This window comes from Plectropomus leopardus, chromosome 6 (assembly GCF_008729295.1).
Source record: "Plectropomus leopardus isolate mb chromosome 6, YSFRI_Pleo_2.0, whole genome shotgun sequence".
NCBI lineage: Eukaryota > Metazoa > Chordata > Actinopteri > Perciformes > Serranidae > Plectropomus > Plectropomus leopardus.
Genome location: NC_056468.1, coordinates 25,239,860 through 25,258,492, shown reverse-complemented (window position 1 = coordinate 25,258,492; position 18,633 = coordinate 25,239,860). Strand labels below are relative to the sequence as shown.

At 38.6% G+C, this 18,633-nt stretch overlaps 1 protein-coding gene across 5 annotated transcripts in view; it reads left to right on the top strand.

Annotated features, from left to right (window-relative positions):
- LOC121944183 (dmX-like protein 1) overlaps positions 1-18,191 on the top strand; it is a 73,272-nt gene extending 55,081 nt beyond the window's left edge. For 2 of the 5 annotated variants that reach the window (XM_042487893.1, XM_042487891.1), the window contains 10 exons: positions 1,524-1,610; positions 2,933-3,051; positions 4,385-4,532; positions 6,890-6,950; positions 7,430-7,557; positions 8,119-8,196; positions 8,388-8,479; positions 8,682-8,734; positions 10,642-10,859; positions 14,262-18,191. In XM_042487893.1, the coding sequence (XP_042343827.1) occupies positions 1,524-1,610; positions 2,933-3,051; positions 4,385-4,532; positions 6,890-6,950; positions 7,430-7,557; positions 8,119-8,196; positions 8,388-8,479; positions 8,682-8,734; positions 10,642-10,859; positions 14,262-14,501 (1,224 nt within the window). In that variant the 3' untranslated portion in view covers positions 14,502-18,191. Of the gene's footprint in view, positions 1-1,523; positions 1,611-2,932; positions 3,052-4,384; positions 4,554-6,889; positions 6,951-7,429; positions 7,558-8,118; positions 8,197-8,387; positions 8,480-8,681; positions 8,735-10,641; positions 10,860-14,261 lie in introns of all 5 variants that reach the window. The other 3 variants (XM_042487892.1, XM_042487889.1, XM_042487890.1) reach the window with 2 other exon arrangements.
- Positions 18,192-18,633: the final 442 nt, after the last annotated feature.

Below are 18,633 nucleotides of genomic sequence, written 5' to 3'. Positions count from 1 at the left end.
ATGTTTTATTAAAAAAAAAAAAAAAAAAAAAAAATCATGTAATTTGCTTATTTTTGGAGTATATCATTAAAAACAGACTGCAGAAAATACTGTGAGATTATTTCGGTCATGAGTGACAAAAGGAAAAATAAAAACCTGCATGACTGCTTACACCATTTAGCATCACTAGAGCATCACTATACAAGTGGTGTCAGTATCACACCAAAATTAAGTTTGGTTCAGTGTGGAAGCTAAAACTCTAATTGAAATTTAAAGATGATTAGTTATGCATCCCTGCTCTACTGTAAACAAAAATGTGTGATATTTTTATTATTAACAGCAGTATTTCTGATTTGTCAAGACCCATGAGTGTGCTGTATTGTACTCTGCAGATATTGTGAAATTTTGAAACATTTTTTTCATCACCATACTGTTGTGTGGGCGTAACAACTGCACCATTGATTAAATATGAGAACATGCACATGATGTGCCTTGTTTTTGCCTCCTACAGTAGAATAGATGATGTGGCCTGCCACATCTAATCTAAGAGATACAAAAAGTGTGATCCTGACAGAATTACAGTACATATGTTTTCTGGGCTTTGAACTCTGAATGTTCCTGTCAGTGTTTTGTTATTAATCTTACATTTATCTGTCTAAATATTCATGTGAATGTGTACCATGATTCTCAAGTTGCACTGTACATTGATGCTTCATAGGGGTTTCTAATCTTCTGGCGCTCGCTGTGCAAGCTGCTACGTTGTAGCTACTCCATTTGGCTCACTGTTAATTAGCCCGGTCTCTCAGAGGACAAGCTATGAAGCTGAATAGCTTCTGATTAATGGGCCCAACACTGTCGCAGTGAATCTGCGCCCCACAGGGATTATGCGCTCCGCGAAAATGGCAAACCACCACATTTAGATTTCTGCAAGTCAAGTTTTACTTTATTCTTTCTGACAGAAAAAGACGTGGTCTTTTCCCCTTGAATAAATGCTTGAAAGACTTTAATTCAATCTCATGCTCAAAGGATGCCCGCCTCATTTTGAGTAACATCAAAATGGTATATCTCCATACAATATGCATAGATGCAGTATAGCCTGCTTTGCTGCTGCATATATCCCGAAGGACCTCTATGCTACAGTGTGTTTTTGTGCTCATCGCTCAAGGGTTGTTGCGCTGATGCTATCTAATGGCACTAACCCAATTATGTGGTCAAGAGGGTGGTCTGATGCACCTCTTCTAACTTCTAAAGACAAGGCAAACAGTGCAGATATTACACAGTGTAGAAAACAAAGAGTGGGCTCCGCTTGAGCTTTAGCTCCTTTGTAACATTCGCTCTGTTTTCTTCTACAGCAAATCATTTGACACCTCATTTATCAGTCCCTCTCATGGATCTTGTCAGATCATTGGTTCTGTAGCATGAAGGGAAATGTACTGTATCTGAAGTTATGGCTGTTATTTGTCTACAGGAATTGTTTACCAACTATAATGATTGAATCTCCATGGTGGTGATTTGTGTGTATGTGTGTTCGTTCCTTTGTGCAGACTGAGTCAGATTTGGGCTCTCCCGGAGGAAAAGCACGCATCATCCACAAGGAATCAGACATCATCACAGCCTTTGCCATCAACAAGGTACGACTCTGAAACACAGTTGTCACAGAACAATGCAATATACTGTGAGAAAAGCGAAGTGTGTTTTCAACTAATGACTTCATTTGTTTGTCAGTCTGTGTCACCAGTGCTGGTCTTTGCATTTAAACCTCAAAACATCCACCTCCAGGATAATGCATATAATCAATTTTTTCAGTAATGTTATAATTAGTCGGTATTAGGAAGGGTTACACATTTATGGCTTTTTTTCACTTGCCCAGTCAAGTGGGTCAGGAATCTACTTGGTTAAGTGATTTTTTACTTGCCACTATGCAAATTGTTTTATTCATCAGTGGTTATCAAATAACAACAAAGACTGAAGTAAATTGTCATGAAAAATGACCTTGTTTTATCCGCCCTGCAACAAATTGCATAATGCATAGTTTCGCCCACATAACTCTTAATGCTACCCAACTAAACTCCTTTTCCCTGGATAATGGAAGTGCGCACTTGTGCTTTGTTTCTACCCCGCCCCCTCCTACAAACATTTTTTACCCTACCTGCTCTGCACCAAATAGCTGAAAGATAAAGTAAGCAACTCACTTTGAACACAGTGGAGCATATAGCAGTTCAAGAGCCAGATATTTTCCTCAGAATTTGGTGCAAAACAAAAACACAGCTAAAAGGAGAATGAATATTGGACAAGCCAGAGACACAGTATAAATATTAATATTTCTTGATGTGTAAATAGGCAGTGTTTGTAATTTCAATTTCATAAGGTGATAATGTGTCAGTGTTGCGTATCCTCACGTGGCAAAACAAAATCAGTTAATGCTGATTTAAGTAGTTCAAGCCCAGCAGTGCATGGAAACAATGCTTTGTAGTATGGTAAAACAGATGTGCCATGAGCCAAATAAAAGAAAAATCTGGAGTCTGATTTTGAAGTTTTAGGCCATGGCTGATTCAAACGGAATTTTTATGAACAGGAATTCACTTTGACCAGCAGATTCAGAAGCACACAAGTCAAAACAAATATCAAATCCTTTTGGCCAATGGCACAGCTCCTACACCATATCCTCACCCCTTTGATGTTGATGAGCCCACGCGTTCTTTGCTTGATATAGGAAGAGGTTCACACTGTGGAATGTAGCTACTTATTTAAAGGGAAGCTGTGGTGCTGGCGATCAAAGGAAGGTGCACCTCAGGTCATCATTAAAAGCAGAAAGTTGGATGGTTTTGTGACCACAGGCAGAACAGAGTTTGAAAAAACTTTGTCTCACTCTTGTGGACCTTTAACTTGAGCCTCACCTTTGTCCTCTCCGTCACCCAACTTTCCCCACTTCCTATCTCTCTCTGTCTCGCAGGCAAATCGTAATTGTTTAGTTATGGCCTCCACACATGACATTCAGGAGCTGGATGTGTCATCCATCTTGGCCACACAGATCTTGACATGGATCGATGATGATGACGCTGAAGCCAAAGGGTAAGAGAGAAATCGGTGTGTGTTTGCGTGTGCACACTGTACTTGTGGGAGTTCATCCAGAGTAACACCAACTCACTTTTTGCCCTCATACAGAGCTAATCGCGTGTGGGTGTGGGCCAGTGTGATTGGTTCAGTAATGACTGTGTAGGCAGTGTGGATGCATCTGCAGTGTGTTTCTATGTTTGGATGTGCAGCATGATCTACATGTATGTCAGTGTGTGGTGTTAACATTGTCCTGTTTTCTTATTGTTTCTCTAAAAATGCAGACACTGATAACAAAAACAGTTTTCTTAACAAAACAATGCTTACTATTTTCCTCCTCTATCTATTCTAGTCTAACACTGCATTCTAAAATCTTCAAGTATTTCACGCTCTGCACGTCTCAGATCTATTTCTGAACTCAGTGCATAGAGATTAAATTGATATGTATCTTTTGTTATCTCTGTCTTTTTTTAAGGTATTATTCCCTTCAAGATTCCACTATATACGTAATTCTAACTGCATTCCTGCACAAAACTAAGCCCTCATTTTTAAAACTGGATCATTGTACATATTTAAAAAAAATATTTTTTTACTATATATATTTTTCTTGACAGTTTTGCAGTACTTGCTTTTATCTTTTATTTTTTCTTACTATGCTTATTGTTATGTAATCTCCATATTCGATTGTTTTTACTGTAATTTTGTAATGTTGGTCTGTTCTTTACACACAATATCTATTGCACATCTGTCTGTCCTGGGAGAGTGATCCCTCCTCAGTTACTCTATATGAGATTTCTTTCATCTTTATTCACACTGAAGGGATTTTTGGGGGGAGCTTTTCCTTGTCTGCTGTGAGGGTCCAAGGACAGATGATGTCATATGTTGTAAAGCCCTCTTAGGCAAGTTATGAGTTGTGATTTTTAGTTACATAAATAAAATCAAGTTGAACTGATGTGAATAAAAAGATAACTGCACATGCCGAATTTGTGAAACTGTGATAAGATTTTGGTGTTGGAAGTGTTTGTGTTTTTGTTTGTAGTCCGAGTCGTATTGATCATTCACTTCAGAGTGGCAGGTAAACAGTCCATGTGGAGAGGGAGAATACATGGACACAAATGCATTCTTAGCTTTTATTACATATTTCTAAAATCGGCTGCATTCCTACACAGATATCTCTTAATAGTGAGTAGCCAAAATGACTGGAAGAGGAAGTCTTGGCTTGGGTACCTGCTTGTTACACCAGATCTCCTGAAATACTGGCCAGTTCAGAGATTAATTTTCATGCAGAAAACACCAAAGCAAATTCCTTGTATGAATTAAACTGTTTCTTATCATTACTCTGTGTTTGCAGTGTTGCTGGTGATGACTTCCTGGTTGTGCACACACGTGATGACTTTGCTGCACTCCACGGCACCACCCCATATACTCACAGTAGCCCCGGCACGCCCATCAACATGCCATGGCTGGGAGGAGTGCAGACAGGACGGGGTGCAGCTGTGGTGAGATCTAAACCTGGAGTTGTATGTGATTATATTATCTGAGCCATTTGCTTGTCCCTCCTTACTTCTTCTGTTTTAGTGGGTTTTTTGGTTTTGGTTCTTTCCTTTTCTTTTTTCTTTTGTGTGGTTTTTCATCTTTGTCTTGGATTTTGCATGTTTTTCACCATTAACTGCTTACCTTAGGTGGCTGACAACTACTTTCTAAAGCCATATAACTTTGCATCCATAATATGCTGGTCCACACCCACCACACAGTCAATCCAACACAGTGGGAGCAGGGGCCAGAAGGATAGAGGTGATGAGGGGCATCTAGTCAGTAACAGAAAATTAATAAGCAATTATTTGATGAAGACCTAAAAAGAAAACTTTTTTTCAAGCAAAAAGACCAAATTCTCCCTAACTTAAGCTTCCTAATTGTATTTATTTGCTTCCTCTATTTGTCTTGATAAGACGATAAAAGAGCTACACCACGGCTGCATAACTTTAACTTTGCCACCAGAACAAGGCTGTAAAGCCGTGTTGGGCGTGATAAAGATCTTTAGTCCTCATTAGCCACTTGTTAGCAACCATCTTTTTGTTTTGTTTGGGGGTTTCTTGCATTAAAAAAGATTGTAGTTTAAGATTTTGGAGCATCTTTAAATGCAAAACAGTCACTTTTGGATATGCACTACCACAAGGTGATAAAATGACATGAAGAGAAGCTGGTTAGCTGTTCATTGGCTTACCTAAGTGGTATATCTTAGTAAATCGTAGTCTTGAAGTTTAGACATAAATCTGAAAACTACAGTATGTTGTTATCATTCATGATCAGCAGCAGTGTAAACACTGCTTATAGTTCATCTAAACCATCTAAAAGATCAGCAGTGAATACAGTAAAGATTGCCAGATAGGTTTGATCTATTCTTCTCTTCTTTTCTGGAATTAATTGATGCTGTCTGTTACACCGGAGCTGCCCCTCTTTGTACTCAAAGCAAAATCCTCAAAGTAGTTTAAATTACTTTAATTAATAATTCATTTTTTCGTCTCACTTTGCCAAAAGCACCATGGCTGTTAACATTAGCTTCCCTCATTGATTTACAAAGGAACAAAGATGTTGCTGACTACTACAGCTTGAGATACACCAAACCGCTATCATTTTATGCTTTTTTTAATGGAGAAGTCTGTAAAAGCTTTTTTACTGAGCAGAGAAACTTGGCGTTAGCAGTGGGGAGGGAGACTGATTTTATTCTGGTGGTAGCAGTGTCTCTGTATCGAGTCACTTGTGAGTCATGTTTTGTTGATATTAACCAGCTCACTCGTTGCTCTTGATATGCAGACTGGACAGTAAGAGCCACTCTGCATCGTAATTATTTTACCAACCAGTCAGGCAGTGTGCTCAAGGTTGGAGCAGAATACATTTAAAGACAATAATAAATAAAGTCCTTGGCAGACATTGCTGGTAACGTGTGCCTCTCTCGGCCACCCGTCATAATACTGGACAGGATATAGTAACTGAGCTGCAGTATATTACGAAAATTTATGCTGCATGCTGATACAACAACCTTCCATTTATGCTGTAATTTTAATGCAGCATTAAATATGTGCTTTGGCATTATGATTAAGATTTGCATTTTCCTGACCTTTAGGGATTTTAACTACAGATGAGCTCCTCTCAGACGTGCACCTCATTACATAAATGTTGTGGCACTTTTAACATTTACATTAAAGTTAATGGGAGTCCATTAGTAACAAGCCATTAGTTTAACACATAGAGGAAGCTAGCGATGAATGTATTCTGTGTGTGAAAAGGCTTTAGAATAGTGTAACACAGTTTAACTTTGTACTGCTACACAGAGTAATACCTGTCCCTACAAGTGTAGTTTAAAACATGCCCTTTCAGAACGGGTTGATTGCTTGGCCTGCGGTGTTGCTGCTTGCAGTTTTCATTCAGTTTTCAATTAAATTCAGTTTTAATCATAAAGCCCATTATCACAAATCACAATTTGCCTCAGAGGGCTTTACTCCTTAACTCCTGTGGTGTAAAGAAGAATTCGGTTGTAACATTATGAAGCCCCGCAACCACCACTCCACAAAGCCACAGAGAGACGTCTACTTGTTTATTCCAAGTTTATTAATATGCAATGTGTCATTTGTCCAAATCACACCAAATTCAGCACGACAAATCCTGGGGTCCCCAGAAATACACAAGCCAAGTGTGAGGTAGATCAGACAAACGGTTCTCGAGATATTGTAAAGACACAGACAGAGACTCCTTGCTCTGTAGTTAGATTTACCATGATAAAGTTCTGATTCGTTTTCTACAAATGTTGGCATAGTAAACACCTCCTCCTCTTCATCTTCACCTCTTTCTCTCCCAGATGATAAAGAGAAATATCAACAATGTGAGAAGGATGACCTCCCATCCCACACTGCCTTACTGTAAGTAACTCTGATATGTCTGTCAGTAGATTAGAAAAAGGAGATATTCAGACATCATATTTCTCGCGTTAAAAAAAGAGCCTTCAGGGGACGATTACATTCCCAAAAAAAGTTTCACATATAGATATTTAGCAAGTGGCAAAGTTTTGTATTTTTTTCTTATTGTCCCAGTGCTGCTGTTGATTTAGAAAAGGCTGAGTGAGCCCTACTTGTTACAACATTGTATTTTCCAGTCAAACTGCAGGATGGGGATTCAGTTGTGAGGTGTTTGGGCGGAATAATTCCCACTAGGTCGTAAGAACGTCTGTTGAATTGTGTGTGTGTGTGTGTGTGTGTGTGTAATAAACCATTCACCTCATCAATTATAAAAAAGATGATTTTAGGAACAAAGATGCCAAAACCTCATGTTGAGACCAGAATGTGCATCACAAATGAGCTGATGGCGCATTTTATTTTATGTTTTTTTAAATGTTTTTCAGACTTGACAGGAGCTCAGGACGGGAGCGTCAGGATGTTCGAGTGGGGTCACTCCCAGCAGATCATCTGCTTCAGAAGTCCAGGCAACTCCAGAGTCACCAGGATACGATTCAACCACCAGGGGAACAAGGTTACAAAATCAGTCACTTATATTGAGTATATTGAACACTTAACCGTCAATCTATTCTTATTTTTGGAACATAACTGCATTGTGATATCTGTCAGATCCAACAACATTTTCACACTTTGCCATTCAGGCACGATCCACAGTGGGGAGTTTGGCTTCAGCACATTTTGTTCTTTAGCTGAGTGATTCAACTGCTCTGAACTCAGGCACTCGCCTCAAGCTAATAACTCTCTCAGATGGTGCCTCTCCTGTGCCAGTACCATCTTATCTGCCTGTTCTGGCCAAAAGAGTGAAATATGCTTCAGAAAAAAATAAAAATAATTGGAAAGAGAGGACAAGCAGAGCGCTTGATGTTAGTTATGTAAGTGGTGCTTGAACTTATGAGGCCGTTGACGTGTTTTGGAGGATAATTTGAGAACAGTCCAAGTCACCAGAAGGGAGAGAAGGTTCTCAATGGGAGCATAAACACAGGAGAACAGTATGTTTTTGTCTGTCTGATGTAAAATAAGTACTTAATTTCATCTCAGCAAAGTCTGGTATGTGCTCACTGAATGTTTTGTGCAGTTCGGTATCGTCGATGCTGATGGAGGTTTGAGTCTCTGGCAGACCAACACAAGTGGAAACGCACCCAAGCCATACCTGGTAAGAAACTCACTGAGCCGATCAATGAGCTGCCTTTTCTTTCTCCAGCATGTTTGTTTTTAGTTTTGTCTGTCTAGACGTTCTCAGTGTCCTCGTGCTCTCTCCCTGTCATTCTCATTTTTGTTTACTCCTCTGCTGCTTCTCTATTACTGTCACTTTTACTAACCGACTCCTTTGTTTCTCTCTGCCAGACGTTGCAGTGCCACAACAAGACAGCTCACGACTTCGTCTTTGTGGGCTCCTCCTCCCTCATTGCCACTGCAGGTCTTTCAACAGACAACAGGTATGAGAGCTGGAAGGAGAATTTTGTCTCCAGTCTTGACAAAAATTGTCCTCTTCTTTTGAATTCTGTTTCATGAACTTCTAATTAAATGCTGAATCTTTTCTTTACAGCTCCATTGTACTGTGGCCAACAGGGATAATGACATTTTCTTTGATTAAAATGTGTGAATGGAAAGTAATTTGGTCATTTTTTGACTCTACAGGAACGTGTGTCTGTGGGACACTCTGGTGACTCCTGCAAACAGCCTGGTGCATGGTAAGATGCAGCATAAGAAAAACATTTGTTTTAATGACTCTGCACCAGCAACAGCCGTGACCAGAGGCATTATGTTTTTGAGTTGTTCATCTGTGCCATTCTCGTAAACTTGATATCTCAAGAATGACTTTAGGGAATTTCTTCAAATTTGGCTCAAATGTTTACCTGGACTCCAGGATGAACTGATTAGGATTTCTAAACACATTTTGGCCATAACTCCAGACTTGATTCACTAATTATGAAAAAAAACCCTCAAATTTCTAATAGGATAAAAAGACAAAGTGATGAAAGTCAGCTTCAATGTGACATCATAACGTTCTGCAAAAACCCTGCATAATGTTCTGGCCCGTCTTCAAAGTCGTAACTCAGAAGTAGAGGGGAAGACATTTGGTCAGTTATTAAACTGAACACCTTGAAACTGCTGATTGTGTAGATTTTATGTGCTGCCTGGTTGAAGATGCGCATGAAGCATCTGTTCACTCATGAAGTGTGTTTACATGGACATGCATAACATGTTTAGGATCAGGTTGTTGGAGTATTCTGTTTAAGTGATTGAGCATGTAAATAGCATATTCCATTTATGAGGCACCTGAATATGCTAGCTGAAGCACTAAAAGAAACTGGGGCGTATACATGGAATGTGAATAACCTGATTTCTCTGTGCTCATGTAAACACCATATCCCGACCATGATCATAACCAGGATAAGCCTCATAAACAAGTTATTCATGTTCATGTAGAATTTGTAGCCTCTTTGCAGTAACATCCATATTTGAGCAGGATACCCACGATCATTTAAAACCTGAAATAGTCATGGAATCTCACAATCTCATTTTCCAGGCCTGTTAAAATCTTGGAACTAGTGCATACTATTGGAAAAGTCATGGGATTTTGTTGTGTGTAATAAAATGAATTGTCACAGTTCACTTCTGTGAATAATGTTCCACATAAGCGACAAACATAAAGAATTATTAGAGACTGGCAAAGGTTGCTGGTTAGTTTTCATACAATAATTGACATTCAGAGTAAAGTATACCATAAAGTTTTGATTTTTTTTCTCTGAAATTGTGTGGGAACCCTGTTTGAGGCATTGTTTACTGCCATGGCTACAGTTTGTGTTTTCTCGTGTTCCTCCGGCAGTTCAATACAAGCTCATTGGTTTCGCTGATATTGAGCTTCAGGTTATTGTCGTTCTACCGTGTGACGAAGCTCTCTATCAGTCCTCTGTGCTCCTCTGTAAAAACCCTCTCCTTTTGAAGACAGCATGTTTCTCACTGGAAGTTGTTCACTTGAATCATACACAACATTATATTGATAACTTCCATTTTTTTCGAAATAATACACTTAATACCCTTTAATTAAATTCCTTGAAAGTCTTCACTACATTTACTTTATTAGTCTGGATGGACATAGATGTAAACTGCAAACTGCCTGCTGGGACTTTGGAAATTTCTGATGGATGTTATTTGCTATTTTCTGACATTTTATTGGCAGGAGTTAATCAGTTATTAGAAGAAGAATAAAACTTGATTGTTAAAATAAATTTTACTTACAGGCATGATGTCAAGTAATATATTGATGTTAAAAGTTTCAAATGAGTTGTACATCAATTATTGGACGAAGACAGAAAAAAATAATGAATGCATATTTTTGGGACATTTTTGCTTTTTATTAGTTTGTCTGCAGTTTAGAGCAGAAAACGAGGAGAGAGAGAGGAATAATCACCCCTGCCGGGCATGATATGTGGATGATAAATTTATTATATCAGAAAATGATTTAATTAATAGTAAAAACAAGTTTTTGCCCACCATCTTTTTCTTTCCATCCTTAATGCATCTCTCAGTTCTATCCCTTTCCCTCCATCTTATTCTCCGCAATACCTCAACCATTCTCTCTCTCTGTCCTCAGCTTTCTGCTGCCACGACTCCGGTGCTACCGTGCTCTCGATGGCTCCCAGGCAGCAGCTGCTTGTCACAGGTGGGAGGAAGGGCTGGATCAGCGTCCTGGAGCTCGCCCACAGGCACCAGCGTCAGAGCTTCCAGGCGCACGACTCGCCGGTCAAAGCACTGGCTGTCGATCCGACTGAGGACTGCTTCATCAGTGGATCAGCTGAGGGCAACATTAAGGTAGTTTTATTGGTTAATTAATGCAATGCAATACATTTATGCTGAATAAATATGACATTTTGAGAGGTATATTCCAGGGAAGTGAGAGGTCAGGGAGTTTGATAAGACGTTTTTGGAATATATGAATATTTATTAGCATTTGTTGATGACTTTCAAGGTCATTTGCAAGTGAAAACCAGACAGTTTGCTCTGTTAGAGAATCTCCCTGAAAAGCCCCTTTTCTCCTTACTTTTCCAAGTTTCTTGGAAAAGTAAGGAGAAATATATCATAACAGTCATGATCATTACCTTTGCATAAAGTTAACCTGTACCTAACAGAGCGGCCCTGCAGGGTGTTTGGCCTTAAGGTGTGAGTGTCTCTCCCTGCACATCAACAATTAGATGATTGTTACATTTATCCGTGGCAACAGTGAGACTTGTCAAAGTCAGTCAAAATCAACGTGACACTGACAATTAACCACCTGCTCGGGACATCAGCGTGAAGGATGGAGAATGAAGTGTAAGGTGAAAGCTGGGTGACACGGTAAAGGCAAAGGAAAGTGTTTTAACTGAACAGACAGGAGATGTGACCGTCTTATATAATATATTTCCAGAGACAGCAGGTCTTTCATCTTTTTGACTTAAATATGTTGGCGAGGATCACACAGCTGTCACTCCAAGGATGAAGCCACTGCATCACACAGATGTACAAGAAATGGTGCAGTGCACAGCTGCTTGAAATTCAAATGACTTTCTTACTGGGTGATTGCTCACAAAAACCTCCAAAAGCATGTGTGGTGTTACTCATCTGAAGCCATTAATTTTATAATGGCTGATTGAAAATTTAACCTGATTGAGCAGCAAATTTATAAGCTTTTAAAGTGTTTGATGAGAGTCCATGGAAGTGGAAGATTAACTAATATGTACAGACATCAGTCTGTGAAATACCTTATCAAATAATAACGCTCCCAGGGTGGGAATAGCAATCAAACACTACAAGTTACTCTGAGATATTCATGGATCTGTGTTTCACACTGAAGATGTAAATCTTTGAAAACAATTAATAAATGTATAGTTAAAAAGACATCAAGGGCTTAACAGGAGTAAATAATGTATTTGTTGGGAGCTGTGGAACCTTACTAGTATATAGTATATTTGTGACCATATATGTCTTTGGGATCAAATAAGAAATATTACAGGACAAGTTGTATGTTCCTACACGTTTTAATACCTCCATGAAATCCATAACAATCCTGGAAGGTAAAGGTATTATCCCACTTATACAGTAACTTATATGTAACCAAATAAAAAATAACAGAACACACAGTGGGTAATCTCTGCCACTAAGAGCCTCTCAGTCAAAACAGTGGTAAAAGACAGACTTTAATGGGGTGTCAAGGTAGCGTGGGATCATGAGAGTATTCATTATTAAACAACCACCACTGGAGATGAAAATCTATCTGACGTAACTCCAGCAGAAATCATGTTTGTGGATTAAAGTTTTATTCACATTTTGTCATTTCTTCTGCTGAAATAACCGCAAGCAACGTTAGCTAACAGAATGTTAACTGACTAACTTACCATTAGATGAGTTGACTTTTACTGAGTGTAATTCTGTAACATTGTGTGACTCTTTTCTCAAGCGCTGATGTATTATCTGTTGTTTCCTATCTTTCCCCGGAAGTTAAAACAACAAGAGGAGGTAAACGGGATATGACGCCATTGACAGGCAACCAAATGAAAAGCACCATTACTTCAAATAAAATCACAGATTTCTCTGGGTTTGGAACATTGTCAACAATATTTAGGATAATGTAAGCACACAAATATATGTATATGAATGAATGGATTAAATGACTGACTTTATTTTGAACCAAAAATTTAAACATATTATAAACAAACAAACAAAACAAAAGTAGAGTATGCGAAGAAATGAGTAGGTAGAAGTAAAACTTATGTATCCCTACCTCTTTTGCACTTTTTTTCTTTCAACTCATATATTATGTCAACAAATTTAAAGTTTATTTACAAGTGTACAAACAACTATACCCAGTTTACTTACTACCAAATTAAATAAATAAATAACTTTTCCAGAATTATTTACAATCCAAATATCCCCCGGTGTTACAAAATAAATATAAACACCCCAACACAACCTTTAATTCACCATGTAACAATTCTTTATTTTTATTTTATTTATTTTTTTGTTGTTTTTAAAGTGTTTCCTCTGTGTTGTAAGGCAACATCTAGCTACACAGGAGATGGTTTCCGAGGCTAGGAAACCTAAATCCTGAAGTTTAACATTGTGAGAGAAAATGTAGTGATTCTTTAACACAAGTCTTGGATATACTCAGCCTACCAGAATAGAGAATATTGCTTTATCCTGATTTATTATTCAAACTGTCTTTCCAGCTGAGATTACGTTACGTAGCACTGTTCTCTCTCTTCCTCGCTCTGTCACTGACAGTGACAATTCTCCATCTCTTTCCCTCCCTCTGCCATGACTTCTTCTCATCTCTCTTTTTTCTGTTCTGTTTTGTTGACATTTCTCTGTGCAGTCCTCTCCTTTCCACTGCAGCTGTCCCTAGGACCCTGCAGGCTACATACTTCGCCACAGCTAACATGAATTTCTGATGTCCTCTCTTTCTCTCTTTCCTTCTCCTATCTTTCCTTTTTTTTTAGTTGTTACACATGTAACCTCAGTGCAAAGCTCTACGGCGAAGCCTCAGTGTTGCTGTCTTAATCAACTGTTTATAGCTGATGCATTAATTAAGAAGTGCCTGTGAATACCTGTGTCATAAGTATCTGCTTATACTGTCCAGTAACTCAGCATTAAATCCACAGCTTTCAGCTAATTAAGAATTTTCAGTGGCTATAATCCCCCATCGGGTAAGCAAACTTTCTGTTGCTGCTGTTACACAGCTGAAGGACTGTCTCCTCAGCTGCTTTCCTCCCGGCAAATAGTCAGTTCAGCATTAGCCCTGTTAGCACAAGCTAACACAGCAGCAGCTCTTAAATTGTCTCAGCAAACTCACACTGATACCGATACTCCTGCAGCAGTAGTCTTCTAGCAGCGGTCCACGGGGTGCACTGGCTTGTCTAATAAGAAAACAAAAACACTTTTGGTAATTGCATTAAGAGCAGGAAAGTGAGATCTGATCACAAGTGATAACCTGAGGTGCATTCGGAGATGCATTCTAGTGTACAAAAGTACAACAGCAGACTTGAGCTAACCATCAAGATGTATGCAAATAAACAGGCTCTCAGGCTTTGGCTATGCATGCTAGATGACTTGTTCGTAGGATCAATTCTTGACAATCAGGTGTTGTCAGCGCACAATAATGAAAACGGACTATAACCAGAGTTGTTCTTTAATATGCGGCACTGTTTAAAAGAATCTCTTTAACTGTCACCTTCTCCCCAGATCTGGAGCCTGGCCACGCAGTGCCCGCTCTACACCTTCCCAAATGAACACGCACGCCAGTCGCTGTTCAGGAACCTCGGCACAGGTGTCATGCAGATAGAGGTGGGACCAGCCAATCACATCTTCTCCTGTGGCGCTGATGGTACCATGAAGATGAGGGTCCTCCCCAATCGCTTCAGTGTCGTCAACAACAACAACAACCACAGCAACCTCAAGAACGATGTCAAGTTCATCATATAGACAAAAACATAAAAGTAAGGTGTTCTTCAGCTCAATTTAATTACATAATGTGAAGTCGCCAGCACTACTGCTGTGGAAAAACCTGACTGGAATAGTGTCATTGGTTCATTTTCAGGGAACAATGCCGTGATAGAACAATGAATCCAAGTGTTATCAACCAGTGTAAATGAAGAATGAATTTCACGACAACACAATGTGGAATATTTACTGGATTTACAAACTTTCACCAAGTGAAATCCCGTCGTCTGATCAAGAGGCCCAAGAGTGAAACGATCACATCTGCTGCTCTGTGTGGGACACGAGCTCGAGCCGACTAACCACAGGAGCCTCTACAGGCATTTTATACTATGGAAGTGGGCACAGAGTAACAACTGAGGGCACAGTCAATCGTAATAAACGGAGTGAGAGACAGTAAAACAGCTTCAAAATCTCCAAAACAAACTGCCAACTCAGCAAGGGCTGATGCGAGGAGCCTTTTTTTGCACAGGAAGTGAAGGTGAAGAAGGAGCTGTGAAGAGTAACGCTGCAACATTGTTCCTCTTATCCAGTATCACCATATCTATTAGTTTATATTAGCAAAGCAGTCATAATAGTGGAAGCTGAAATCACTGTTCGAGTGTTCAGGTGATAAAATACAGTAGACTGTGTCCACAGTGGATCGTACAGGGACATTCGGTGATCCCTGCAGAGGTTCGAGCATCACCAAAAGACTTTACAACACTGCTGAACTCGCTCAGCACAATGCAGTAAGGCCAGTGGACATCGTACAAAGCACATTATATCCAGTCTCAAGGATTCATGGCGCATTCTTGTGCTCCATATACAGTTTTTACTGCGACCAGAAAATATAGATCAAATCACACTGTTGTTTTACAATAATATCTGGGTAGAACCTCCCCTCAGCATGTTAGATTTAAAATAATTTTACTGCTTTACCTTGCTGTGAGACAGATTTTTCCATCTGGGAAATAGAAGCCTTTATCTCAAAGCCACCAGACTCCACTGACAAAAGCGGTAGTTTTACTTTACAGTACAGTAGCCAGTTGATCGCTGCCTTGATTGGTTTAGGGTGTAAGGTAGTGGCGAGTGGAAAAAATATTCAAAATAAAGCGTAAATGTACAGTGATATAGATTTTTTTTAGGGTGCTAAAATACATTTGTTGCAGCCCCATCTAAAGCGGTTAATCATCTAGCTTTTATGGTTGTAAATCTAGTTTCTCAAAGATTTGCGCAAAGCAACACAGGGTGTGAAAATAAGCACAGCAGAAATATTAGACAGGTCGGACCACAGTGTTTAACTATATATTTTTGCACATTGCAGTTTTGGCTGAAAATGACAACAAAATTAAACAAATATCAACCATCTTCGCAATTAAAATCAATTGCCAGTTTTCTGCCCAGAGGTAATTGTTTTAGTGCGACATCACAGTAATTCAGTGTTAAGTTTGCTCTGTTGGTCGTTTGGTCACTTGGTCCACAAAAATTTCCTCAACCTTTGGCGGCCAGATTTTGCTCCAGAGGACTGAAATTTGGCATCAGACCAACCAGTTTGGTTTGAAAATCAGTGGATCAGGTGTTTGTCTCGATTAAACCACACTTTAAGAATTATAGGACATTTCATATTGCTATTATCATCTCACATTTTGATTTTTGCTGCTTGACTGATGCTCTTTTTTCAGCACAACTTGAGCTGATTCTATAAAGGAGGACAGAATAGATGTGTCATATCTCTTAAATTGAAATCGGTAGTTTTTGGGAAACGTTAGATGAAAAGACACTATTCTCCATTCTTATAGTCACTTAAATGTAAAGCCAGCAGGTGGTTTGCTTAGCCCACCAACCAGGAGCAGTCTTCGAGCTTAAATGACCGTCTGAGTTTAATGAGTCGTACAAAAAACTTCTACGGATTAAATGAGCAAGACACAGCGAGTTTTACAGGTGCTCGCTCAGCTGGTTCCTTGTTTCCGGTCTAAGCTAAGCTAATTAGCAGCTTGCTAAGGCTTCATAGTGGTGTTAATCTTCTCATCTAGCATTAACTCTCTTTCCCAGAACTTCAAAATACTCTTTTAATCAAAACTTGTGACTTATGTTTACGTGTGTGCCACTACCCGGCCTTTTCTTATATTTTATGGACTACCTGAATGCGCCATTTTTCTCACTCTATTTGCACATAAACATGAAGCTAAATTATATGTAGTGTAATGCATATAAGTATAGGAGGCTGGGTGTCAGTAAAGCAGCTCAAGCCTTAATAAGATGTACGATGTTGTTTATCCCGGCCAAGATTAAACCAGTGGTATTATTATTAAGTGTCCTTAATCTCTGACAACTTCTTCTACCATGCTGGCACAGTACTTTAGTACTGTCGGTCCTGATGATATTGATTAATATTGATATTAAATTGCACAAAGTAGCTTTAATTTAAAAGGCCCTTGTTGGGACACAATGAATAATACCTTCTCTGGCTGTGTTTAGTTTTTTGAATATTAAGCTTAAGAACATGTAGCAGGAAACTTTGCTGTTGACAATGGAAAGGGGTTGGGGTGGGGCAGTTAAACAAGTTTTAATTAATTTTGTTGTGGAAATATTCTATTCCAATAACAATGCACTTCCCTTTCATTGACTCCAACCTTTCGTTTTCCATACGGACCATGATTGAGAACTGCCTTGGAAACAATATTGTTTGCCTTGTAGTAACCTCCTTTTTCTCACAGGAATAACCTTCAACTTCATGGTTTTTTTTTAGTTTTTTTTTTTTTTTTTAATCACATACTTGCTTTCTATATCATCCAAATGCAGCACATTGCCTTCAGTTCATGCTTGGAAAATTTTATCTAGGTTGGTGTGTTATAAGATGTGTCTTCCACAGAAATAAGGAAGATACTCGTGAAAACTGTCCTATAGCCGTTTAGTCTGAAGGAGTATAATTCATGAAGCTATCTACCCACAGAACCTTGTTGTGCTGCTGTAGGAAAACAAAATGTACATTAGCTTTGATTTCAGGGAGGACAAACTGAGGAAAACCTTTTAGATGAAGCAGATTTATTGCAGTTATGTATATACATAGATCCATACACTAGGTTTCTCATTATGACTGCATAATCATAGTCGTAGATATGACAAAGGCCACTTGATGAAGAATATCATTCTGTACAAATACAGGTATATTTATGAAATATGTTCATATTTAGGATTATAGACTGAGTGATCAAAAGGTAGATGTAATGTTATTTCCTGCTTTGTTCCTCTTATGGGCTCATCATTTATTTTTTCTCATTTTTTTCCTTATGCGGGCTCAAAGAACCACATTGCTTTTTTTGTTTTCCCCGTATATCGAAGTGGTTGGGAAATCGTGTATTTCTGCAGCAATTGGAGAATTAAATACTTTTTATGAAAGCCAAACTATATGTACTCCTACAGAAACTGGAGAATAAAGTTCATTTTATCAAAGCAAGTGCTTTTTCCCCTAGATAATGCTTTCTTTCGCTTGACAAACAGATCAGTTTGTCGGTGCGCAGCTGTTGCATGAGTACATTAAACACACTCACATTCAGCTCTGACCCCCCCTCCCAAATCTTGCAAATGTGAATTTGATCAGATAATTCTAATTTTATAATAAAGATGTTGTGTAAATCAATGTATTATATACAGAAAATGTACCGATGTAATAAAAAAAAATATGTAACACGAGCAGATCTTTTTATGTAAAATTTTCACACCACATACAGGTCAATTCAAGTGAAACATATTTCAATTATTTCTGATATAAATAACGTTCCACGCTGTGTTTTGAGGCCTTTAGTTTCAAATATTGAGATTTTTTTTGCGAAGATTTTTCACTCTAATTTTTGAACCCTTCAAATTTAAATGTCAGCTATGTTTAATTTTTGTTGCAAAACCTCCAATTTATACCTCTAAAAGATGCAGGGAGGAAACACAGCAACCACCCCCACACTCCCATGGCATTTTTCAAGAATTTTTTTTTTCACTCACTATACTATGACTTATACTGACATTTTTACTCCACACTGTACTATGACGTTTTTAGGCCTTTTTACGTCTTTTTTTATGCTATTTTGAAAGAAAACCTATACTTATGACATATTTATGCTATTTTAGATGACTTTTTTAT